Source organism: Lepisma saccharinum, chromosome 15, assembly GCF_977018435.1.
Source record: "Lepisma saccharinum chromosome 15, izLepSacc3.1, whole genome shotgun sequence".
NCBI classification, from domain to species: Eukaryota; Metazoa; Arthropoda; class Insecta; order Zygentoma; family Lepismatidae; genus Lepisma; species Lepisma saccharinum.
Window position 1 is genome coordinate 69,548,359 of NC_139243.1, and position 21,782 is coordinate 69,570,140.

Here is a 21,782-nt window from a genome sequence, read left to right on the forward strand (position 1 = left end):
TGTTTCCACTCCATACTCTGTAGTTTCGATTCTGGCTCATGGTTATGTACCCATGTTTCATCACCGGTGGCTATCCTACTAAAAAATGTGTCGGCTTCCCTGTTGAAGCAATTGAGTAAGCGTTGGGATATGCGAAAACGTTCGCGCTTGTGTTCTGCAGTAAGCTGTACCCATCACACACAGACTTTACGGAAGCCGAGCTCATTGTGGATGATTTGATAGGCAGAACCATGACTGATGTTTAAAGAAGACGCTACCTCATTCATGGTAACTTGCCTATTTGCCAGAACCATCTCTTGAGCTTGCTGAATGTTGTCATCCATGGTGGAGGTTGACGGGCGTCCTGCTCCCTCTTTGTGCATTACACTCTTCTGGCCACTTTTAAACTTCTCGATCCACGGAAAAAAAAAACCACTTTTACGTGATAAAGCATTGTCCCTATATTGTGATAACAGTCTACAATGAATTTCAGCCCCTTTCACACCCTCCGACCAGAGAAATTGAATCACTGCTCTCTCTTCCTCCTTGGTGGATACTTGGAGTGGAGCAGCCATGATCTATCTGTAACAGAAGAAAGAGAAATGGAGCAATTAAGATCAAACTTTTATGACATAACCACAAGGGTACAACATTATAACATCCGAGGGCAGAAGGCAATGTGGCCAATGTAAGGAGAGTTATGTCGAAAGTGTAGATAATTTTTGACTCCCCTCGTACACATCCTGAAATTGAAAACATTTTTTTATGCAGCTAGCTTTGTAATCCAAGCAGTCTCGATAGCAACCTCTTGGCAACCACATACACACACACAAAGGTGGTTGGAAATATCAAGTGACACCTTAAGTCAACATGCATGTGACTATGTGCAACACGAGTTGAATTTAAATTGTTAAAACAAAAAGGTTTTTAAGACACAGTAAATCATTTTTTGAGCCCTACTTCGCGACCCACCAAATAGGACCCACCAGTGGGTCATGCCCCATAGGTTGAGAAACGATGCACTAGGGTGTATGAAACCTGACATCAATTTTTTTTTAGAAAGTCAAAGCCATAAGGTGTGCAGAAGTTTGTGTGGGATTTTTTTTTTAAAATCATGAACTGACAAAGAAAATCTGATTAAATATTTAAAAAAAAAATTAAAGTCGTGATTTTAATCCACCCTCTTTGTGATTGTATTTCAGAAGTGGTCCTGGTCTCATGATAATCAAGAAAATTTGGCTGCTCTAATGTCTGATACGGGTTTCTCCTCTGTGGAAGTGCTCATTGAGTCTGAGACAGAAAGTGCTGATCCATTAGTTTGTGAACAAACATCTCTGGAGAATGTGTGGCTTCCGGATGAGTCGTGTGTCAAGACTGAAACAGAATCATTCGAGGAGCCTCCTGATGTTGATATCTCTGTTGACATGAAACCATCTAATGAGTGCATAGAGGATGCTTCTGTTGACATCAAACCATCTAATCAGTGCATAGAGGATGCTTCTGTTGACATCAAACCATCTAATCAGTGCATACAGGATGCTTCTGTTGACATCAAACCATCTAATCATTGCATACAGGATGCTTCTGTTGACATCAAACCATCTAATCATTGCATACAGGATGCTTCTGTTGACATCAAACTATCTAATCAGTGCATACAGGATGCTTCTGTTGACATCAAACTATCTAATCAGTGCGTACAGGATGCTTCTGTTGACATCAAACCATTTAAGCAGTGCATACAAGATGCTTCTCTTGACATCAAACTATCTAGTGAGTACATGAAAGAAATGTCATTTTGTAAAGTGGAAAGTGTGAGTGGTGATAGTTGGATGCACTTTGAAGGCAAAACTAGTGGACAAAATGTTCCTGAAAGTGAAGGATATTATCCATGTGATCATGGACAATTTATTGAAAAAATGCCAGCAGAAGACGGTGACAATGGTGAATTAATTTTAAGTGAAGATAAAGACATGAAGTATAGTGTAGAGAATCCTGACCAAGTAGAAAGTGAAGTGGCAGAGCCTGCAGAAAGGTAGGTGAAGGAAATTTTAGTACATGGATTGAAAATGAGCATGAGAGCACTAAGGTTCAAGATTGGACCTTATTACTTACGAGCTATGATTCATGTAATTTCTGTATTGTGCCACCAGTGCTTCAGGGTTACACATAAGATTGTCCATGAGTGTCCACCCCACCATGTCAGATAAGGATGAAATGTGTTACATGATATTGTTAGATATATATAAGAACCCATATTTTTTTATATTTGGAATATTCACTCTAGTTTGGAATTTATAGTCCTTTAATTTCCTGCCATTTGATCCCCTTCTTTTTGTGGGATCAAGCAATGTATACAGTGGCGTGTCCAGGATTTTCGAAAGGGAGGGGTGGACTATATATACTTTTTTGGTTGTCAGCCTGCATTTTGTCATCTTTTCCTGCACCCTAGAGTTGGCATTTTGCAGTTTTTTTTTCATAAAAAACCCACCCGGGTTGTTTTTTGTCTTTTCAGATAAAACCCAGGAAAAAGCAGGCAAAATTCGGTTTTTGTTTTTTTTCTGGTTATGTTTATAAATATATATATTTTAAAAATGAAATACAATTTACCCTGATAGTAATATATTGGAACATTCAATTTGTATTGTTTTAGTTCTCTGAATCAAAAACTATTTAATATTTTCTGTTAACATAGTGAAGAATTGACAATCAAGGTCTCACACCTTGAAATGATTAAACTAAAAACATACATAACCCGTGCTGCAACAGACCATTGAGCGCCCAGGCCTACCTACAGACTGCCGGCCGCACTCCCACTTGATCCTACTCTGAGGTGGGAGATCATGAAACCAGTTATTTGGTGATGTGTGGTCAGCACGACAAACCCCCAGTCGTCGTCGTAGATTTTCATGACCAGGTTACGCTACTCATTCGTAGCTCCCCAATTTAATCATGATGGTGAGTGTTCACCAGTCTCATACACAGGCCAAAATCTCAGGAAAAAAGCTGTTACGTTTCCCCAAGGAGACTCAAACCTGCACACGTCCGATAGCTGGAGCCCAAAGCATGACCGCACAACCACAGTGTGGGACAAATGATTAAATTATCTAAGATACTATATTCTGGAAAATTGTACTCTTGCTGGATGGTGTAACAGTTAATATATCTGATCAGTTCCCAGTGTTGTGGATTGCAATTCTATACTAATCAGGGTGGCGACAGACCTGGAAAACCTGGAAAAGTCAGGGAATTTGAGGTGTCGAAAAAAGTCAGGGAATTTCGTCTTCATTGACTTTTTTCTTCTTTTTTAATTTATTTATTTAAATATATCGTTGTAGAACTCTGCACGGGAACAGGAAATCTCGTTCTTAAGTTTCGGCCTCAACTTTTAGACCCCTTTTATGCTCAACACAACCACGGTGCCAGAAACCAGTGATGGCAGGAGGAGAGAGAGAGAGAGAGAGAGAGAGAGAGAGAGAGAGAGAGAGAGAGAGAGAGAGAGAAATTTCTCTCGCCCGGGCTTCTCGGCGGGAATTTTAAATTTGAACACTCTTTGGAGGAAAATTGTTATAACTCGGGCATTATGGGAGCAATCTACTTCGGATAAGTTTTGTTTTGCAGCTAAAACATCAACGCATGCAACCGTGTATAATTCAGAATGCCCGACCGAGGAAGGGGGGGCTTGGGGGGGGGGAGGGCGACCAGAATTTCAATGAAAAAAAACCCAACATAAACATCAGGAGTTTGCCCCCTCTTCTCTCGCTATTATTAGTATTATCTTCAAAGAATGGACGTTTCCAAAGAGAATGAAACATGTTCCATCGTCTTGGGTGCCATACAAGTTGAATAATAAGCCAAAATGTGAAACTCTGTTTTTACGAAAGATAGGTAATTTGCATATTGCTCAGAAAATTGTTATAACTCGGGCACTATGGGAGCAATCTACTTTGGATAAGTTTTGTTTTGCAGCTAAAACATCAGAGCATGTAACCGTGTACAATTCAAAATGCCTAACCGAGGAAAGGGGTTTGGGGGGCGCGACCCCCGAATTTCAATGAAAAAAACAAAAATCTTGAGTTTGCCCTGTCTTCTCCCATTATTTGGGAAGAAGGCGCAAACTTTAGTATTCTTGTCAAAGACTGGACATTTCTCAAGAGAATGAAACATGTTTCATGTTCCTGGGTGCCATACAAGTTGAATAATGAGCCAAAATGTGAAACTGTTCGTAAATGTGGCATGGATATGTTGCAGAGAGGGGGGAGAGGAGGGAGGTTGGTCATCAATATGAATTTTCCAGGCTTGCTCCAGACCTGTGTCAGAGTTTCCACCCGAGTATGAAGGTCCAAAAAGCACATTCATTTCGTAATCAGCACCATGATACCATATGGTATAATTGGGCGAGTACGATCTTACTCTGGTGATACCATATGGTATCATCGGGGGAGTAAATATTACGTGGATAATTCATTGAATTATAATTTTTTCTTGTCCCTACTGGGAGTAGTAAGGGGACTTGTTAACAGGTGGAGGGGATAAGAGCGGGTGGCGCCGTCCGATAGTTGTCAGACGTCGTAGTAAGGCATTTTGTTGGGCAAATTGAAGGAACATGGAAACAAATAGGTTCCATTGATACATACGATTTTTGTCGAATATCGCCACCCGACAAAGTACCTCACTACAACATGCGTCAGAAATTGCATGGACTGCAACATCCAACAAAAATCTCATGCATAAACAAGAAGAGCTTTAGACTGCAAATATGCTGCTGGAATTTTATTACTCTTCTGGCTCACTTCACCTTATTTAATGTAGCAGTGCTTATGAAGGTTTTCTTTCATCATCCTGAGATATTACTGGTTTCGCACAAGTTAACATACATTTACAATGACATTGCACTATTCTTAGAGCCTCCCCCATGGTGCAGTGGTAGCGTCATTGCCTTCTAATCAAGGGGTCCCGGGTTCGATACCCAGTGGAGGCACAAGTGGTTCGGATCCCACTTTAAACTGTAGGTCCAGTCCCGATTAGCATTACTGTGCATAAAGTGAACTTAAAACAGCAACTCAAACACTATTCTTAGATATCAAGAAGAATCCAACAAAATGGGATATATATATATATATATATTGAATACTATCAGGAAAAAGTGAAACATAAATCTGCATTGGTGAACGTTATAAAATTGGCAAGTGTATGCTCCCAACCTCAAATTTACTGTAACACTAGTATTGCAATGAAATTAATGCCACACTCTGTCCTGTCTGTTTAAACTCGTGAGAGATGGTCATTAATCTCTCACTGAGTAAGGTTAATGTCCAATATTATGAAATAAAATACTAATAATATATACGTAAATATTTTAGTATCATATTTACTCGAATCATTCAATCATAAAAGCAAATCACTTTCTTCAAGAATTGACTTTTCTCTGCCAGCCCTGCTAAATTTTCACTTTCCATCTACTGATTTATACGAAGGGTGGCCAGAAAGTAATATTCATTTAGTAGGAACAATGATTTTTCGCAAACGCCAAAATCGTGAAAAATGGTAATTGCTGCGAAGTTATGTTTAGGAATGTGCAGTAATGTCTGGACACATATTTCGCCCGTTCAAAATATCGCAATAATGCCAATTTGGCATAAAATGCGAATTGTTGGCATTTTTAGCGATTTTTTTAAAAGAAATGTCTTAAAACAAAGAAAAATTCCATGAAATCCAACATTCTTGTCTTCTCTAGACCATCTTTGTGTACATAGAACATGCAAGTTTTCCAACATTTTACTCAAGAGTAAACTATAGAGTTATACGTACATGGAATAATTCTGACAGCCACATTAAATCATGTATTTCCCACGATTTTTCCAACTTCTATCAAAACCATTTGCATCACAGAGCAAAGTGGCAGGGTTCTAATAGGAGATCGAGTGCGTATCTACCGTCACATGGGAGCCACATCTTCGTATTCGTCGCACGAGATATGATTTGAATTACCAAGCTAAGCGCTCATCATCGGCATTTGTCGAGCGAGTAATAATGGAGCTCAGTTGTTAGGGCATCTGACTACTATGCAAGTGACCCGGGGTCGATCCCCTGTGGGGGGAAACTGGGATGTTTTCCACCTATTCAAACAGCTCCAGCGCCCACCCAGTATCATATGAAGCTGGTACCTTGAGGAAACTTTGAGGGATGAAGGTAGCCAGGAGAGTGGTGCTGAGCACATCACCCTACCTTCAGCCGTGATCAAGAAAGTGTGGGGCTCTAACTCCACACCCCTATACACCTTTATGGAAAAGTGCAGGGGAGCACTTTACTTTTACTTCCTCAATAATCTGTTCCAACATATCAAACTGTCACAAAAATACGCAGACAATTTAAAATAATAGTTTAGAAGCACAATGGAGTATTAAGTTTCGGTATATTTGGCAGAAAAATGTTCTAAAACAAAAACGCGAATTTTGGGAAACGTAACACTAACAAGTCAAAAAAAGATAATGCCAATTTTTGGTGCCATATATATCGGTACATGTCACGTGAGATTGCTTGATTAATTTTTTGGCTGCGTCGCCACTTCTGGTCATTATGCACCCTTCAGTATATATGGGGAAAATTCCATTATCTAAAATCCTTACCTTAAAATTAAAAGAGGGGAATAGAAAAATAACTTTTCCAAAATAACTTTCAAGATATCAAACTCTCACGAAGAGGCGTAGGCCATGTGACTTACAATTTGAAACAGTAGTTTAAAAACACCGTAAAGGTATAATTTCAGATATTTGCCAGAAAATGCGCTAAAATGAATTTTTGAAAAAATAACACCGTATAGTAAAAAATAAAAAAAATAAGAAAATACACCAATTTGAAAAAAAAATATCAAGGTCCCTACCGATTAGGCATAAATAAAACAAGAATATCAGTTGTAATTTATTGCATTAGTAACAGTGAGTCCTAACCTAATTTTCGGCATAATCACCACCGTTGTTCAAGGCCAGGGATGTACAGGGAGTGGTCCAAGATCTCTCACCTGAAGTGATGCAAAGGGCCCGTGTGTACTCAGCTGTATGGGGTTGTACACATTCGATTCTCCTTCCGTGAATTGTCTGCACCATCGTCTGACCATACTATCACTCACGACGTCAGGTCTGCACTCCTCACACGATTGCTGGTGGCTCTGTGCCAAATTCTGAGCATGCAATGTAGGCTACATCGCAGTCGGTGGGAGACTGTATGAGAGCTGCAATCTTTAACCTAGAACTGTCCTAAAACGGCTGCATTGCAACTGTACCAGATTGCAACTACATGCCACTTCTTCTTTCCTGTATGTGTGTGTGTCGCTCTCCGACCACTAGTGCTGTGTATAGGCACCATTGGAGCTTCTTTCAGGATGCCCCTCGTATATGAACTTTCAGAAGCTTTTATTATTAGAGTGGTCCTGTTTTAATGTTTGGTTAGCTAAATCAGGTACCTATACAATGGAATTCTATAAATTCCTTGGGTTAGATTTCCAATACCTACATACCCTGTTCGTCAGCATTAATGGTATAACTGCATGTTGTCAGTTTCACAATACTTCACTTGGATGTACTGAAGCAGAAATCCCATTGATAATGTAAGAAAATATGACACTTTATTTTGTTCGATTCAATTGTTTCACTTATATGCAAGAGTTAAGTTGTTTGCTTTACAGAGAAGAGAGAAGTAGCTTTATGCATTGAAAAATGAGTCTGGACTCATGGTTCTTACAAGCAGAGGATTCCAAACAGTGGAAATATCAACATACCTGTATAATACCGAGAATGTATAAGGAGACTGATAAATTACAAATTGAATTTCTCAATCATTGACTCTTCACTCTTATCTCATAACTTTAAAAATAATAAAGTATTTTTTTTTAAACTTACTGCATATGACAAAATTCCGTAATCCTTCCCTAGCTTTGAATTGTAATAATTTTCAAAATTCACTATTTTGCAGTTTGAATTCAAATCATAGAGAATAGAGAAATTAAGTCAATTTCATAGAAGATAATATTGGTACTTAACAAAACCATACGTGGATCTGTATGAGTTTATTATTTCTATTTGCGAAAACAACGATTTTGTTTAGTTTGTAATTGTCAGGGAAAAATGTAAATTTTGTCCTGGAAAACCTGGAAAAGTCAGGGAATTTCATTTCTGCTTGTTTGTAGCCACCCTGCTAATACTTGATAGCTGTGGTGGTTTAGTCGACCTTAATGGCAGAGTGGTTGGCACAGCATGCTGCAATGCCAGGGGTCCCTGGTTCGGACATGGATGTTTGTGTTTGTTCCAATGAGAATACAGAAAAAATAGAGAAAATTGATGTGTGTGAAAATTGAGAAAATAGAGAGAAAAAGTGGGGATACTACTGCTTAGAAGGATATTACAAATGTAAAGAAAAAAGTAGACAGGCTGTCTGTGATCTAAGGTGAGAATTTTTCCAGTCTTGTCCCTGCATAATTAAAGCTTCTCTGGAACTCGCCCACCCTTAAATCAATGTATCCTGGAAGGGGGGGGGGGGTAGAGGCAGCCGGAGTTTGGTTCTGATCACATTATCTTCAAAATGACTGAGATGAAGAATATGTTGGGCCCTACCCCCATATCCCGTGAATGTGCCTTCATGGCGTGGTGCTATATGCATGGGGAACTTTACTTTTATACTAAAGTGCAAGCTATCTTGACAGTGACGTCAGCTGGGACCACACTACAGGTTGATGCGAAACCATTGTATCACTCCGCGCAAAGCATGAAAGATTCTCTCCATCACAGTTGTGTCTCAGAGTCTGCAGAGAAAGCACACAGGAGGAACGGAACTTGTTTCTTCAAGGGTTGGGTCGGGTGGGAGGTGTGGGGTAGCAAGGACTGCTGGACTTCTGACACCCTTTCAATGTTGCCAAACTTACATGGACGAAAGGTCAATTGAGTTCGAGTGCGTCTGTTGTGTATGTTGTTTGTACCAAAATGAAGGGCAAAACCGTACATAGTGAGAGCCGATAGGTGATTTCGAATGTTGTTAAATATTTTGACAACGAATCGAGAGAAGGATGTTACACGTATCTGGTCAATCAAGCTACAAAGCATGCGGCGGCTGCAGTTCAAGTGTCGGACACTTTCATTAAGAAGCACAGGTCTGCCGAAAAGCGTAGAATTGTTGTAGACGACTTTGACAAGTGTTTGATTAGAAGAACTATTGGTAATTTTTATAAGGTTGAACATGAAGTGCCAACAGTAAAAAAAAGTGCTTTCGAAATTAAAGAAAGAAATTAATTTTCCGGGTAGTCTTTCTTTTTAAAATGTAAGCTGTGTGTATATTTGATGGGTTATTTATTTACATAAATATTGTTTATGCGAACCTTACCGCCCCAAATTTATCTTAAATTAGCGCCTCTGGCCTGGTCCCCCCAATCGCCGCTACTGTCTCTAAGGATATAATTATAATTAATAATTAAATTGAAGATAAAATCTGTTTCTTATATGGTAATATTTACTATCGCATAGTAAGAATCACAACCATGACAATAGATTTTATTGTTATTAATTATTTGAATCGGGAATCGTCACGAACGCTATCCATACTTCTTCAACCACTGACCATGCCATCCTGAACATCGCGTTTTACGGCTGGTCCGCCAGAATTTTGTCTGTCAGAGAATAGCTGTGAGGCATCATGGCAACAGCATTGCATTTGAGAGCAGAGGAAAAGAAGGATTTCCCCCATATTCTCGTCTGCTGCCGTTCACCGCGACAGAAACAAGTGGGGGTGGATTTTAGTTCGCATATTTTCCGGTGGTTTTCTCTTCTTTGCTGAGCAGTATATATAATTTTAACTTTGACTTGTAACAAAATAATGGTGCCAAATACTCTACATTTCAACAAGTTTTTAAGTATCTAATATTTTTAACACATTTATATGCTCTGTATACGCTGTAACGTGTTTTCATTAAGGAACTATATTTTTGTGCTGAAGCCTCCCGAACTTTCCATTCAAAGGCGCGTTGCCATCTGGTATTCATTATCCGATTCCATTCATTTCCTTGTATTTATACATCGTGCTTGTTTTAATTGCTCTTTATTTTACATGATTCCATTCTAAAAGAAACCTCGCATTGCGACATGTTGGACTTCCTTCTCTTCCATTTCAAACTATTGAAATTCTTTCCCTTGTTTGTCTTTTTTCTTAGTGCAGACAGTGAAAGTATCAACGATGGAAGTTTGCAATGCTGTTACTACGTCACTGTCAAGATAGGTTGCACCAGAGTATAGCTACTATACAACATACAGTAGCTGCAAACACACTTTTAATTCTGCTTCATACAGTTTGTTCACAGTTTGTGTTTTCCCATTATTTTTGTGGATGTTTCAAGTTTGAATATCTCCTCGGTATATTAACCATGTCAATATTATAAGGCTGACATATTTAATTGTCTTGACTGATTTCATCCAAATGGAATACTGTATCAATCCTCCAAAATATCTGTTTGCTATGAAACTAACAGTTCCTATTAGTGGCCCTTATTTGGATCCCAACATACATATGCACTATATTGTTAAAAAAATATTTGTCAAGCCATAGCTTAAGAGGTGCCCTAAAAGATTTAGGTATCTTTTCTTAATGTCCAAAAATGTAGTTTAGGCAGATATTTGAAAGTGGCATCAGAAGCTACCTCAGAATATGAAAAATCGTTACCACTTTGATCGGGTGAATACACCTATAACTTATTTATTTCGTACATTTTTACATTGCTACTTACGTATTCTGCATTGCGGAACATTCTTTAAGGTGTTGTTATGAATTTCTCAAGGAAGTAATGTCCATTTTTCACATAACGAGTACTTATTGTTGTTCGTTTTTTTTTTGCTTCCCAAACATACAATATGGCACGAGAGTAATGGTTCATCGCACGTCGTGCTTGTGTTTTGTCGATGGTATGCAGTGTTTCCAAGCTTCTTAACTGAAAAATACCTACTTTTATGTTACTAATTTCGTATTTTTTCCCCGGGTTTGAAATTGTGGTTCGTGATCGCATTGCGCCACAAACCATTTAATGATACCCCCACAAACCATTCTCGCATAGCCCCAAAAATCATGTACGATCGAATAACCATCCACGGGTAGCCCCAAAAACCATTCACAGTAGCCCCAGACACCATTATGGTAAGGTTAGGTTAGGTTAGGTTGCTTAGATTAGGCAAACATAGTTAAAAAAACTGTGGTTGGAAACACTTACAGGGTGTTACATCATCAAACGCATGGGACATCCGACACGTACAGGAAGGAAATTAAAGCAACGTCAATTGCATGTCGGAGATATATTTTCCTAGAAAGAAATCATGAATTCGAGCTAAAAAGGATAGAAAACACATTCATGAGCTTCTACAACCCTGCAGAAAGTGTACTTCTTTTCAGTGGCATTCCACAACCAACTCGTTCGCACGTATTACATAAATGCTTGATCTCGAAGCCATACAAACTAACAACGGTTGCTACCTCTATTTGGTGCAAGGTACATAAATCTTAATCGTAAACCTCAGCTAGAATATCATCAGAGTAGGGTTCTTTTTAGACAAAGATGCCTTCCAATGGAGACGTCTAAACTAATATATTATTCAAACACAAGATGCATGGAATAAGAATATTTACATGATGAGCTACTTCTCTCTATAATTCTCATTTACAGTCAATTTGTATCTTTATATGTCTTATATGTATATGTATTACATGAATGCCAGTCTCACGTGATGCACACCGTGATGATTTTGTAGGACTCTGGGCAAAGCGTTCTCTGAGTTGTTCCACAGCAGCTTCAAGTATTTGTGGCCATCCAGGTGATTTTCCATGTCGTACAGAACAACCAGTCTCAATGAAGGTTTGGTGCCAAGAGTAAATTGTAGGCCTGCTAGGAGGTGCCTTACGATACTCTGTACGAAACTTACGTTGCACTGCAGTTGCTGATTGCATCTCGTGAAACCAAAACACACAGTGAGCACATTCCACACCATTAAAAGTAGCCATTTTGAGTATTGTACTGACAGCGTTACTGATGGGTGAGTTCGATACTAATGGAAATGAAAATGAATAATAAATAATTAGGTGCTTAAACAACAATAGATCAATCAATCGACAACATTGTTCCAAGGAAGCCAGCTCGAACTCGAACACAAGCATCTGATTTAACCAAAACGAGCACATTATTATGCAACACAGAAATATTTCTTTCGCAAAGCAACTTATGAGTTAGTTTGAACTTCTGTGTGTGTTGAGCACAAAAATACTCACTGATGTAATTTGACAGTTTTGCGTGGTAGAATTCAGCAATGCTAAAATTCTCACTGTCACTTTCACTTTGCACATACCTTCTTGATAACGTACTCCCTTTTGTGATCCAGAGAAGTGATTGGAGTATTGGATCCTCCCTTCTTCTACAACACTGGAACCCAGGTCATTTTATGTAAAGGTTTTGGGTTCAAAGTGTGATATGTCATAGGTATTACTTCATCGATTTTATCCAATCATCATTCGCCTCATGAATGCAATTGGCCAATGGTGCCAAGAAGTATGTAACAAAAAAATACAAATATTTATTTAATACTCTCAACTTTTGTAGAATTAGCCATTGTTCAAGGACCAGCATGCGTTCGGTCACTGATACAAATCAATATTTTATTAATCTGAAATAAATTTTAACATGTTCCAGGAATATCCTGAATGACACATTCACCTTTTTAATAAATGAATGTAACCAGACTCTGTTTTGACATTTACTTTTCCAGAGTACAGTCATGGATGCTTCTGGGTAGTAACAATTTCATTGACTTACCATGGGATCATTACATGCCAGATGTGTGTGTGACTTTAGATGAAATAACCACATGGCTTGTGCTAAATGTTTAGTAATAAACCAATATGGGTCAATCCATAACAAATGGTCCAACATGTAATGGGTTTTCTGGTCGATATAACTTTGATCATAGATCGGGCCCTAAACAATCCCGATAAAGACATATAACCAGAATAACCCAGTTACAAAATTTGCTTTGCCTTAGGGTTGTGCAAATGATCAAACAATAATTTTTATTAATCAATAGCAAATGTAGAAAATCTTATAATGACTTGCCTTTAATAATCTAATGACTGTAACTACATGAAAATGTTCCTCATTGTATTTTAATTGTTTTTGAATCAGTTTTTCACACTGATTTCAAATCTGTAATTACTTTGTTTCTAATGTGGACCAATTCAAAGTTATTACGATTTTCTTATATTTTGTATCATTTCATACTAAATCGATAGGCATGGCCTGATTCCTTCTCAGTGACGTGCAGTGATGTTGACACTTGGGGTAGCAACTGGTGGCATGCCCAAGGGAGGTTGGTGTGGGTCATAATCCCCCTCCCCCCCTTTGGGGCTCAGTATTCCTAAAAATAGAACGTCAAAGAAAGGAAAAGCTTGCAAAATGAGAAAGAACTACTGAAAATAATTGATTGATTGATTGAATTGCTTTATATTACTTCACATTTTGTGCCACTTTTGGCTAATTTGCAATGATGAGGATGGGTGATGATATGATGAAACTGATGAATAAACACTCAACAAACATCCATACCCAGACCAGGATTCGAATCCGGGACCCCTGGCATCATAGCGCGATGTGCTAACCATTCTGCCACACGGACCGGCTTCTGAAAAGAAGTACACATTAATCCCACCCCCTTTCGAAAATCCAAAACTTGTTGATTTGACTACTAAGCCAGAGATCCCAGGGTCGAACCCCGATCTAGACATGGGTGTTATTTGTGTTTGTCCCTTCTTCAATTTTGTTGTATCATCTTCACGATTAGCCAAAAGTGGAGGAAAAGCGAAGTAAAACAAACTAAATTAAACAATAAATCAATGATTGATTTGATTTATGCTACTTAGCGTCGCCGACACATTTGGTTAATCGCGATACAATACAATTAGGGAATAGACAAACACAAATAACACCCATGCTGAGGTCAGGGTACGAACCCGGAACTCCTGGTGTCATTGCGTGCAGTGATAACCACTCCGCGTGTTTGGTTGATTTAGTGTTTTAGTCCACTTTATGTACATAATAGCTAATCGGTACTGGACCTACAGTTTAAAATGGGATCTGAACCACTATGTGCCTCCACCAGGTAACAATCCGGGGCGACTTGCACTCTCCCACGGAGGTCGGCCGACAACAAAGATGAGTGGAAATCGCTAACCATTCGGATATGTGGGTATCGCTAAAGTAAACTGCATTTTCCTAAGTGGCAATTTTCAGTTGCATTTTTTGAAACACCATCCTCGTATATGATTAACTTTTATTCAAAAAAATTGCATTGCTTGATTTCCCTAATTTCTCCATCTCACTATCTTGTTACTGAAGGATCCAGGCTTGAGCCCTGGCTTGTGCATGAGTGTTCCTTTGTAACCATTCTTCATCAGTTTAATTTAATCAACGTTCATCGTCATGGCAGAAATTAGGTAAAGTGATGGAAAAGCAATGCTAAAGTAAACAGTAAAGTGGACCCCTGTGCTTTGCACCATGCCATGAAGGTGTATACGGGGTGTGGGGTTAGGGCCCCACACTTTCTTGATGGGGTGATGTGATTAGCACCACTCCCCTGACTGCCTTTACCCCCCCCCCCCCCAGAGTTTCCTCCAGGTACTTACTTTATACGATGCTGTTCGGCACTCTAGGGCCTCTGAGAAAATCCCGGTTTCCCCTGCCGGGATTGAACCTGGGTCTCTCGCATGGTAGTCAGATGCCCTAATGACTGAGCTACTGTGGCAACTAAAGAAAGGGGGAAAATACAAATTATTTCCTCGCAGTACATCTGCAGGGCACTGTGAAATCAGGAGTCCATAGTTCTCTGTTTATGATTGTCACTTGTGACTTCCATAAGCTCATTAGCTACGTATCGTGATTAAATTTATAGAGCTAGAAAAGCGATGGGAGGTGGCAGAAATTCAATATATTAGAGGAGATTAACAGGTAAGAAAACACACTTTTTTCTAATTTCTTCAATGATATTAATTTGGCTTTTTGAGTTATGGGATACATTTTTCATTCCAAATTATTCACTGCAGAGTACAACACACAGGAACAAGAATGCACGCTCATCTCGGGTTTCGAATCCTGGCCTGAATTGTTCTTTGTGAGGTCCCTTCATCAATTTTATTATATCATCACTTATCCTCATTTCCACGATAACCAAATGTGGCAGAAAAGTGAAGTAAAATAAACCAAACCAACAACAACAATTAGAACGCACATTTTCTTGCCCAAATTAATAAATCTGTATTTATGACTGTTTAGCTTATCCATTTTTTTTATTGGAGGCCAAAATATTTGTATTTTTTAGAAAGAAACTACTAAAATGAGAGCAAGAGAGAGAGAGCATGAGCAAATATTTATTTAATCATTATATATTCCATATTGAAAAAAAAATAAACTAACATTTTTGTCTGCACCTAATACAAGTATGTTCCCATTCATATACAAATGAAACTACATCCCATACATACATATTGTACAATGTGTAAAAGGTTATATAAATACAGAGAACATAAGTACTGCAGAAATTTTTCCCCTGAGTTTTTTAGGGGATTTACAAAGGAATCGAAGGGAAATCATTCCCTTATCTGTCCTATAGGAGATAGACTGAAGAAACTGAAAGCACGGGCTTTCAACATAGACTGAAGAAACTGAAAGCACGGGCTTTCAACTATTGGAGCAGGGGGCAAGGGTACGAGGGAGGTACAGGCAGAAATCTTCCCTTTCCCTTCGGGTGTTTTTTTTTACTTGGAATTGGTGAGGCGGAGAAAGAGCCAGCTGATTACATCGAGGGACAAGAAGCACGTGGACAAAAAATGTTGCATTTGAACTGTGGCTTCAAGACAATAAATATTATGATTTGAAAATAATTAGAGATGTGAAATTGATTGATCCATCTCTGCTAGACTAGCTACTCCTCAGTGCACGTCACTGTTCCTACTGTTATGTTTGTGGATATTAAATCGCTCCCAAGCAGAAGCAGCACTACACAACACCTGGCAACAAGTATTACACAGCGATAATGCTTACTTTGGAGTGCCGATGGGTGACCAGGACAAATCATGGGCTCCACATTTCATCTGTGGTTCCTGTAAATCAACTTTGGAAGGATGGCTACGAGGATGTCGGAAAAGCATGCCTTTTGCAGTTCCCAGAATTTGTAGAGACAATTGCTACTTTTGCATGGTCAATTTGTCATTGTTGAAGTATCGAAAACATAGAAGTAGAATCCAGTATCCAGATATCCCATCGTCAATTGCACCTGTCCCATATGGGCCAGTTTTGCCTATGCAGGAACCACCTGCCTCTTACACAGAAGACTCTGCATCACTAATGCGGTATGTACCTGTGTCCGACAGTGACCCTGAAAGTGACTATGATGATTACATCAAGAAACCTCATTTTCCAACTCAGGAGGAACTCAATGACCTGATTCGTGATCTGGAATTACTAAAATCGAAAGCAGAGTTCCTTGCATCCCATCTGCAATAGTGGAATTTATTGGATAGCAGCTGCAAGATCACAAAATACAGGACACTGCATGAGACATTCGCACCATACTACATTAGCATGGGAATCTTTGTTACTGCAGGGACATCAGTGGCCTGTTTGATGAAATTGGAATAGTGCACAATTCCGCTGAGTGGCATCTTTTCATAGATAGCTGAACTAGCAGTATCAAGGCCGTGTTGCTGCACAATGGCAACAAATATCCCTCTCTTCCTGTTGGCCACTCTGTTCTATTAAAGGAGAACTATGTTAAACAGCTGCTATATCAAGAACGATAGCTACGAGTGGGATATGTGTGGTGATTTCAAGATGCTGGGGTTTTTACTAGGACTCCACGGAGGATTCACAAAGTATCCATGCTTCCTCTGTTTGTGGGACAGTTGCGCAACTGGGCAACACTATATCCAAAGACAGTGGCCTTTGCGGAACGAACTTCTTCCAGGACAACAGAATGTCCTACATGAACCTCTTGTTGACAGGAAGAAGATCTTACTGCCTCCTCTCCACATTAAATTGAAAATAGCTAAACAGTTTGTGAAAGACTTGGATGAACAATCAAGTGCTTTGCAACATATGGGCTCCATGTTTCCACGTTTATCTGAAGCAAAGGTATTTGGTGGGGTATTCACTGGACCTCAGATCAGACAGATGCTGCAATCCACAGAGTTGGAAAACAAAATGACACCTGTAGAGAAAAGTGCCTTCCAGGAATTTTGTTGATGTTGTGCATAACTTCCTAGGTTACAACAAGAGCCTACGTTACAGTGAACTGATCCAGAATTTACTGGATACGTTTCATACCTTACGTTGCAGAATGTCAATAAAGTTGCATTACCTGCACTCGCATTTGGATTTTTTTAGACCAGATTTGGGCGATGTGAGTCAAGAACATGGAGAACAATTCCATCAAGATATGCAGAACATGGAATCGCAGTATCAAGGCAGATGGGACTATAAGTGGGGCTTGGTGAGAGATAGTCCCCAGAAACACAAAAGGAAAATACTATCACATCTGCATTTCTAACATACTAAGATACTTGAATGCCAATTCAATGTTGTGGTAACTAATCATATATTATATTCTGTCAGACAATATCCAAATTATATGGATCGATCATTGTTATTACATTATTGGACAATTTTCTTTGTGATACTATATATGCTAGTATATATGCAAATTACTCAAACGTATTTGGTTAATTTTACGGATAACTATCCATGCCATATTACAGAAATTGGCATTTTTTAAATCAGTGGGTGTGAATTATATAGGGAACATAAAAAAAAAACTTGGGAGAAACAACAAGTTGCTGAAATTTTGTTGCCCAGTTGCAATTAATTTTAACATTGCACTATTCGTGCATTTTTGGTTAATACCCAATAATGATGTATATATGTTCTGGCATGCAAATACAATAGTCCATGACCCCCCCCCCCACTTCCAGGACAAATTACAAAATTATCTTCAGGTTTATGCTTTTAGACGTGTGCTTGTAGCTAAGTCATGTTGCTTCCAGTAGTTGTAACGACAGAGTGGTTTGCTACTTCTTAACCATGTTTACCACAGTCAATTTCTCCTGAGTAGATCAATTTCAAATAATGCACATTAAACAATATAAATAAAATTAAATCATCCTAATTAATTAATGCTTATTGGTGCATCATGTTTTTAGGTAAGATTCTAATTAGGGAACGATAAAAATTTCCCGCACCCGTACAAAATCCACAGAAATGGCTCCCCTGCGAAGAATGTGTAGCTTGCATAATGAATGGTTAGAGAGGGGCATACACTTGGACATATTTGCTAAATTCTCTGAATATAAACGCTATTTAATGGACAACATTCTTACTTAATTTTTATTATTATTATTACTATTATTACTATTTTACCTTCTTTATGTCTATAAATATACCCATACATATATGAATGTAATTGTGTAAGGTTTGATTCATTTTTTATCCACGGTAATGTATAAGGACGATATATATAACCTCTATATGTATTTTTTTTATATCTGAAATGTATATAAATATTATTTTTATGTGTATAAATCCTATCTAAGACATTTACTGTGCACTGTAAGAGGGCAGATGCCTGTTGTGCACAGTATAATAAATAAATAAATAAAATGGTGGAAATTCGTTAATATGTCAAATTCATAAATTAATTTGTTTAATATGGAATAAAGAAGAAATCCCTCAACAGAGGAAGGAATCCATAATTGTTCCTGTGTTTAAAAAAGGTGATAAAATGAACTCCAATAATTACCGTGGAATTTCTCTACTCTCAACAACATATAAAATATTATCTAACATTCTTTTAACAAGACTAACCCCATATGCTAATGAAATTATAGGTGATTATCAATGTGGAGTTAAACGTAGATCAACAACAGATCAAATTTTTCACATGAGACAGACACTTGAAAAAAAGTGGGAATATAATCAAAATGTCCTTCAGCTATTCATTGATTTGAAAAAAGCATATAATTCGGTCAAAAGAGATAAATTATATAATTGTAGAGTTTGGAATACCTAAGCAGCTTGTTAGTATGATAAAAGTATGCACCAGTGAAACAGAAAGTAAAATTCGTGTGGGTATTAATATGTCTGGCAAATTTACAATTCATGATGGGTTAATACAAGGAGATGCATTATCTCCATTGCTCTTTAATTTTGCCTTAGAACATGCTGTTAGGAAGGTAAAATAAACTAAAGAAGGACTAAAATTAAATGGTGTGAGTCAGTTGTTAGCATATGCAGATGATGTAGACTTACTGGGGAATGATATAAATACAATTAAGAATAATGCTAAAATATTTTTCAAAACTGCTAAAGAGAGAGGTTTTTAAGTTAACAAACAGAAAACTAAATATATGCTTACAGGCTAAAACCAAGTGTTAGGTAATAATTAAAATCTAATTATTAATAACAACTCGTTTGAACCAGTTTCCAAATTCAAATACTTAGGAGTAGGGATGGCCAAATGGATCTGGATCCGAAAATTCTGGATCCGGATCTGAAAGTTTCGGATGTGGATCTGGATCTGAAAGTTACGGATTTGGATCCGGATCCGAAAGATTCTGATCTGGATCCGGATCCGAAAGATTCGGATCTGTATCCGGATCCGACAGTTTCGTATCTCAATCCCATTATAATATTACCACAACTTAAAAGGTATTATGATCTTCGATTACAAAGAAATTTTTCGTTAGTCCTACAAGAATTTTTTTCAAGTGTTGTTACTAAAATACTTTGCTACGCATCGTCTAACACACTCGTGCACACATGTCAGAGGTGATTTTGTAAATGCCATTGAAACGAATATGTATTCATTCGAATGTATTGGAAATGAAAACACACATAAATGTGAGACATTCCATTCCAGGATGAAACCTTTAACACATATAACAAGATAGAAATGTTATACAAAAATTATACAATTGTTCTACAGTTACAGTTCTACAAATTAAAATAAAACATTATAATATATGAAGTGTTAAATAATTACAAGGGAGGTTATCTAAGTATCCCCCTTTGATTTCCATGAAACTTGGCAGGTGTATAGTGGGGCCCAATGGAAGAAATACGTGTTTTTTTTGTTTCAGCTAAAAAACAGTTTTAGGGGGCAAAACCCCCTCAAATGTCAAGATGAAGACAAATTGAAGTGAGGATCTGACCCCTGTGTCCCTCTCCGATTTCCATGATACTTGGCAGGTGTGTGTATAAACGGGCCCAAATGAAGAAATACGTGCTTTTTGTTTCAGCTAAAAAACTGTTTTAGGGGGCAAAACCCCCTTAAATGTCAAGATGAGGACAAATTGAAGTGAGGATCTGACCCCTGTGTCCCTCCGATTTCCATAAAACTTGGCAGGTGTATAGTGGGGCCCAATGGAAGAAATACGTGTTTTTTTGTTTCAGCTAAAAAACGGGTTTAGAGGGCAAAACCCCCTCAAATGTCAAGATGAGGACAAATTGAAGTGAGGATCGGACCCCTGTGTCCCCCTCCGATTTCAATGATACTTGGCAGCTGTGTGTATAAACGGGCCCAAATGAAGAAATTCGTGTTTTTTTTGTTTCGGCTAAAAAACTGTTTTAGGGGTCAACCCCCCCTCAAATGTCAATATGAGGACAAATTTAAGTGGGCATTGGACTTATGTGTCCCCCTCCGATTTCCATGAAACTTGGCAGGTGTTTGGTGGGGCCCAAAGGAAGAAATACGTGTTTTTTTTTGTTTCAGCTAAAAAACAGTTTTACAGGGCGAAACCCACTCAATTTGTCAAGATGAGGACAAATTGAAGTGGGGATCTGACCCCTGTGTTCCCCTCCGATTTCCAGGAAACGTGGCAGGTGTATAGAGGGGCCCAAAGGAAGAAATACGTGTTTTTTTTTTGTTTCGGCTAAAAAACTGTTTTAGGGGGCAAAACCCGCCTCAGATGTCACGTTGAGGACAATTTGACGTGAGAATGATCTGACCCCTGTGTCCCCCCTCCGATTCTCATGAAATTTGACAGGTGTATAGAGAGTCCGTATGCCCCCTGTTTCTTCCTATGCCATATTTACGTGGTTTCGGGGTCAGATCCCCACTTCAATTTCTCCTCATCTTGACATTTGGGGGGGGGGGGATGAAAACACACATAAATGTGAGAAATTCCATTCCAGGATGAAACCTTTAACACATATAACAAGATAGAAATGTTATACAAAAATTATACAATTGTTCTACAGTTGCAGTTCTACAAATTAAAATAAAGTTCTGGATCTGGATTTCGGATCCTATCCCTACTATACACCTGCCACGTTTCATGGAAATCGGAGGGGAACACAGGGGTCAGATCCCCACTTCAATTTGTCCTCATCTTGACATTTGAGAGGTGGTTGCTCCCTAGAACAATTTCTTTGCCGAAAAAAAAAAAACACGTATTTCTTCATTTGGGCCCTGCAAGTTTCATGGAAATAGGAGGGGAAGACTTAGACCTCCCTTGTAAGTGTATTAATTAATTACAAATTGCGCACGCGCGCACACACGCTATATATATATGTGTGTATGTATATTATATATATATGTATATTAGCAGGTAACAATATGTTATAAGCACATTGTTACTTTCCAAAGAAGCACATGTGGGATGGCAAAATGGATCCGGATCCAAAAGCACCGGATCCGGATCCAAAAGCACCGGATCCGGATCCCAAAGCACCACATCCGGATCCG

General features: G+C 38.5%; 1 protein-coding gene across 1 annotated transcript in view; it reads left to right on the forward strand.

Annotated features, from left to right (window-relative positions):
• LOC145999316 (uncharacterized) overlaps positions 1 to 21,782 on the forward strand; it is a 206,841-nt gene that overhangs the window by 31,074 nt on the left and 153,985 nt on the right. The window contains exon 3 of the mRNA XM_083136257.1: positions 1,182 to 2,014. Within this exon, the coding sequence (XP_082992383.1) occupies positions 1,182 to 2,014 (833 nt within the window). The remainder of the gene's footprint in view (positions 1 to 1,181; positions 2,015 to 21,782) is intronic.